Source organism: Callorhinchus milii, unplaced genomic scaffold (assembly GCF_018977255.1).
Source record: "Callorhinchus milii isolate IMCB2004 unplaced genomic scaffold, IMCB_Cmil_1.0 Scaffold7, whole genome shotgun sequence".
Classification (NCBI taxonomy): Eukaryota; Metazoa; Chordata; class Chondrichthyes; order Chimaeriformes; family Callorhinchidae; genus Callorhinchus; species Callorhinchus milii.
In genome coordinates, this window is record NW_024704748.1 from 9234232 (window position 1) to 9240231 (window position 6000).

General features: G+C 40.6%; 1 protein-coding gene across 1 annotated transcript in view; it reads left to right on the forward strand.

The window, feature by feature from the left end:
• Positions 1 to 5222, forward strand: part of tet1 (tet methylcytosine dioxygenase 1) — a 29531-nt gene extending 24309 nt beyond the window's left edge. Inside the window, exons 8-10 of the mRNA XM_007899125.2 lie at positions 810 to 947; positions 1320 to 1656; positions 3805 to 5222. Coding sequence (XP_007897316.1) covers positions 810 to 947; positions 1320 to 1656; positions 3805 to 4970 — 1641 coding nt within the window. The 3' untranslated portion in view covers positions 4971 to 5222. The remainder of the gene's footprint in view (positions 1 to 809; positions 948 to 1319; positions 1657 to 3804) is intronic.
• The last annotated feature ends 778 nt before the right edge of the window (positions 5223 to 6000 follow it).

The window sequence follows — 6000 nt, forward strand, 5'->3', positions numbered from 1 at the left end:
TAATGGGGGCAGCAAAGTTAATCCTGAGTCTGTCCTCGCTGATATCCACATAGCTGGAACTTGTCCTTTCCTAGCCATGTGGCGTATATTGTTGTAATCCCACTGAACCTCAACCTGAGATCATGTAAATGGAATTGCAACCAATACAGCCCTACGTGACAAAGAAGTCCTCAGCGCTGCATGAAACCTAGCACAATTAATAATAATCCTTGTATTTGATATAGCGCCTTATCATGTCTTCGAGACATCTCAAAGCGTTTCATAGAATATAGTGTAAAGTGGATTGACTGTATATTTTGTGGGCAAAACGAGGCAACAAATTACATACAGCAGTGTCCCATAACAGTGGATTGAGTGACCAAATTATTATATTATTTTTGATGGGAATATTATCCCCAGAAAAGTGATCTGCTAATCGACTAACAACTGGGTTCCTACTTACTGCTAGGTACACAGAGTGTGTGGAGTAAGGAAACTTGCCTAACGTTTCACCCTGCACGGGAATCAAACCCAGGTCCTCTCACTTGCGAGGCATGTGCTCTAACCCTAAGTTACAGGACTCCACAATTACCACAGTTCCTCTGAACTGCAAACTGTGCAGTTCAGGGGGAAATCGACCAGATAAACTGTAACAATAGTCTGAACACCACTGCAAAGAAAGCAAAAACTGTATTGATCAACAGTCAGGGCATCCAGTAAGTCTAAGCAATCATTAATGTGTCCCTATTTTGGGGAATTGTTGTATATGCAGAATCATACTATTCTTCGCAGTATTAATATGAAATATTAACTGTAAACCCTTTCTTTAGATTATGAATGAAAATATTGCATCAAACTGCCGGCTTGGGTTGAAGTCCGGGCGGCCTTTCTCGGGTGTGACTGCCTGCATCGACTTCTGTGCACACTCTCACAAGGACCAGCACAACATGCGGAATGGAAGCACTGTAGTACGTACATATCGATTTGCTTTCGCACTTTTCATAAAACTCAAACTCTTTAAAAACAAAAATCAATAAATCTTTTCAAACCAAAAATCAGTCGATCAGATTAATTTTCCCACATCTTTCTGGTTATTCATTCTATTTCATGATTTTGTTTTGAAACACAGGTGATTTATATTTTTGGGTTTTGTTTGAAGTTATGTCAGTTTATTCCTTCAAAACAGCAGGATAAATAACTGATTTGGAATTTTATTGCCGATAATAATAATCCTTGCATTTGATATAATGATCTTTGATAGGCAGAATGGCCTGTTTCTGTGCTGTAATATTCTATGAATCTACAAAATATAGTTTTTTTTCTAATCCTTTTTTTTCTAGGTCTGTACTTTAACAAAAGAAGACAATCGCACAGTTAACTCAATCCCGGAGGATGAGCAGCTGCATGTCCTCCCACTGTACAAAATCTCACACGCTGATGAGTACGGCAATGAAGACATCCAAGAGGAGAAGATGAAGAATGGTGCGATTCAGGTGCTCTCCTCATTCCCCAGGGAAGTCCGTATACTGGCTGAGCCTGTCAAGTCCGCACGGAAAAAGAAACTCGAAGCAAAGAGGGCCGCACTTGATAAACAGGAGAAGAAACACTCGACATCTGGGAAATTAAAGGAGGGAGCTGCTGACAAACACTGCAGTGCCATTCACCAGTGTTCAGCAGGTAAGACATCTTTCGCTCACACTGCCAGACCTTTGAAGCACGAGGTTTAAGTGGAACTACATCAATTTTAATTTTAATTTTCAAGTCAGATATGATTGCAATGCTCTTACTATATCAGTTTTGCCCGTGGGGCCACCTTAGAGATAGCTGATCCCCTGATGCCTCTTTAAATGATGGTAAATCAGTGGGATACTGGCGACTTAGAGATTCCTAGTAAAAAGCTAGTATCTAATATCACAAAGCCTGACTTCACAGATGTCTTCATCTTCACAGATCTCCTCATTCAGTTCTCAATCTTCACAGATGTGGTCATTGAGAACAGAGAGAAGATCTGCCACCAGCAGGTTTTATGAACCTACTGAAATGATCCCAGTGATGGGTTAATTAAGGGTCCCTTGACAAGGTGCTTTTATTTAAAAAAATGTAAGCTAAAACAATACAAAGTCTCTAAGTAAATGCATCATGTGAAGTGTTTCCCAAATAAAATTAATCATTCATTTCAATCCTGTTGTGGGACAGTGCTGTGTACAAATGGGCTAGCACTTCGGCCTACAAACATATTCCACTTCACAGTAAATCTTATGAAGTGCTTTGAGGTGTCCTCCTGCTGTAAAAGATGCTATACTAAATACAAGGATGATTATTATTATTACTATGCACCATTTTGGTTGGCCAACAAAATAATCATAGAAATAACAAAATAGCATAGGTTTATGCCATAAATCAAGAAATATTCAATCAATATTGAATTTGTTTTGTTGACCAACCAAAGAGGTTGGCTGCCATTGTTCTAAGCAATGCTAGTAAATTCACAATCTCAACTAAATTAGATGATCTGTTCTTTGGGGGATTATAGCAATGCTACAATTGGCCTCACTGTCTGTAGGCTAGAGAAAGAAATATCAGTCAAGATTTTCACTTCTGTAACTATACAATAAATCTTATCATTAACTTAAATGTGTACATGTGCACTTCAAGTGAGGAGAGGATCATGCTCAGCTCTAAAGCCCTGTCTTGTCAAATAACCTGCCTGCACTGGCTGTCCAGGTTTATCCAAGGAGAATGATCATCACACAGTTTGCTCATTCGAATTCCTGGTCCTTTATGGTCCTTTATGCAGCTGATCTCAGCCAGGGCTGTAATTTGCCTCAAAGTCTCTGGATTAAAAGAAGGTGAGAATCAGTTAGGGTTTGCCTGTTGACTGTTGTCCAGGGACCCCTGCTGAAAAGTATGTGGATGTCAGGTGAGGACAGGTTTACCCCATGGTATCGGAGAGCAACCGTTCTCCCATAGAAAACAAAAGGATTCAAACTCTTTTTGAAGAGGGGAGAAAATTGCAGGGAAAAAATTGTCAAGCAGGATGCACAATGACCATTTGAGTGAATGCCAAAACAGCTTTAGGCAGAGTATCAGGAAACAATGCATCCTGTGCCCAGCCTAACCTGTTTTCCCCAACCTGAAATCTGCACACATATCTTCCAGCTAGCTCAGCACAGACCAGACTTAGCACCTCACCAAGCTGTGCATGTACCCATTGAGCTATGGAAGGAGCTTCCACTATTCCTTTTTAAATCTCATTTGGTGCCTCCTTACAGGGTCCTGCTGTGATTGTGCTGAGTTAGTTCTCTTTGCTAAAGGCTGATGTCTCTTCCTAATGGTGAGATATTAATTTCTGAATTATTCCGTACAAACATTTTGGTGCTATTTCAGTGTTACTACAGTGGGACTTTTATCCGTGGCTCCCACTCCCTGCCTGTCTTATTCATGAGGACTTACAGTGTCCTATTGATCCCTATGAAGGCAATAACAATTGTCTTAATACGAGAGATCCTGATTCAGGAACTATCTATTTCATTTTAATATATGGGTGCAATCAATCATGCTGGCTGCTAATTCCTCAAAAAGCATCTAAAGATATCTGCTTCATCCGTTTTTTATCATTGTTATTACATTTCATTTACTGTTCAAAGTTGTTGTGGTTGTTAAAATCTGAAAGCCAGATTTGATTGTATTTTGATACATTAATGAGCTGAAAGAAACATTTTTAAAGGAGTTCACTGCAACTTCCTTAGAATTGTGCATGTCCTTTTAATTTGTATACGTTTCTGATTGAATTTAATGTTCTGGATGTGATTCTTGTGTTTTTAGGGTGCAAAATGGAAACAGCTTCCAGTTCAATGAAAACTCGGCCTCAGGATCACTATAACTCTTTCAAATATACTGGACACACGGGTGTTGGAAATTATTCCCCATTGGGAGGATTCACCTCTCCTGCACCTTATAATTTGGGTGGTGTTTACCCATACTCTACTTTGATTCCCCGTCCCAACTTGCCAACACTCCCTAGTTTCCAACATAGCTTCTCAGTTCCCTACGGGTATCTTGGTTATCCTGGTAACCAGCACTTTTTGTCACCTTTTACAAAATATAACAACGTTGAAATGATGATCAATGGCTTTTCGGGAAGTGCTTTGGATGACAAAAAAGCAGACATCCCCCAGTTGCTTCCCAATATGAATTTCTCTGTGCAACAAGGCAGAACAGACTCCCTGGACCAAATTTATAAGAATGCAACACAATTCACCCAACAGCGCAAGCCTCAAGCAATAAAAGAGCAAACGAGTCACTCGCAGCTCCCAGGCTCATGTGACAACATGTCGTTGTCTCTGGAAACAAAAACAACTGATACAAGCAAGCCGAATGGCTTGGTAAAACTACAATTAGGGGGTAACTTTCGTGAATTTCAACAGTCATTCACTCAAGATGAAAGCCTGATCCCTCCCAAAGCAGAGAACAATGAGGAACCAACTCCAATGGGTACCAGTGAGAAGCCCGTACAGGAGGTGTGGTCCGACAGCGAGCACAATTTCCTGGATGAGGACATTGGGGGTGTTGCTGTCGCGCCATCTCATGGTTCTGTTCTGATTGAGTGTGCTCGTCATGAGCTACACGCCACCACCCCAGTCAAGAAACCCAACCGGCATCACCCCACACGCATTTCCCTGGTCTTCTACCAGCACAAGAACCTGCATGAACCAAAACATGGACTGGCCCTGTGGGAGGCAAAGTTGACAAAGATGGCCGAGCGGGCGAAGGAGAAGGAAAAGGAAGAAGTAAACCACGAACACAATCTCACCAAGCCCAACAAGAAGTTTAAGCGGGCGGTGCCACAACCCCCAGAGTTATTACAGGAGGACAACGAGCTTGTACGTGTCCCCACACGCAAAGCGTTAAGCACCCCACGGGACTCCGTTATCACTGTATCTTCCTATGCCCTCACCCAAGTTACAGGGCCTTACAGTCGGTGGATATAAGAGTAATAGAATCTATCACTGCCTTACCTCATTGCAGTAATTGCTGTTTGCTAGGGATGGTGCTGTTCTAACATAAACGTGCCCTGGTCATTCATCTCAAGTGATTCAAGGTGAGGAAAGTTATCAGTGCAAAACTTATCAAAGCTGTGACAAAGTTACTGTTCAGATCGAACCAGGTTATCATCAGTTGTTAACATCAGCGATTGAACAGATGATGACAAACAGTGTTTTAGGGTTTAGCTATAAGTCAAAATGGGAAGTCAGGTTATTTTGGTAAAAAGAAAATCATTTCTTCAGGATAGAAAATCTTCCCTAAAATAACCTGTTTACTCTTCAGAAGTTCAGCATTCTGAATTAAGGAACATCAAAATGACCATCTTCGGTGCTGGTTACAAAGCCTGTTTACTGCAAATTTACTGTAGAAGAAGTAATCATATTTCACTTTGAAGGAAATATGATGTGGGCTCACTTTCATAGCTTTAAGTCAATCACGTAAATGTGTGTAATCTAGGCTAGTTACCACATGTAAACAAATCACACATTCTGGTGCTCGGTTGCAGAGGGCTTCAGTCCGTCATGCAGAACTGTTAAGCTGAGCTATATTTCAAAGGTGCCATTGCAACAGTTTCCTGTCATTGCACAGAATGGCCAAGGTAAATATTCAGGCCTTTTTTATAACATTGATTCCATTTTAGCAACCAGGTGCCTGAACAGAGTTCTCATACCTAGCAAGACACGTCTTTTAAATCCTGGTGCAGGTGATGACTGGAAGCAGAATTATTTATCTCGTCTATCCAGTGTCCTTTTTTGTGTATTTTTAACTGTAAATACAAAATGATTTAAAAGCACTTTCTCATTTTTAAGACGACTTGAAATAGCTTAGAATTATACTTTTATTAAATGCAGTTAAATGTTGTAAATATCTGCCATACATTGGCAACTGAAAACCTGTCCTTAATAGCTCTTTTTATCTCCTCTCTGTGCTTATATCTTTTATTCCCTCTTCTTAAAGCTTAGTGCAATGCATATG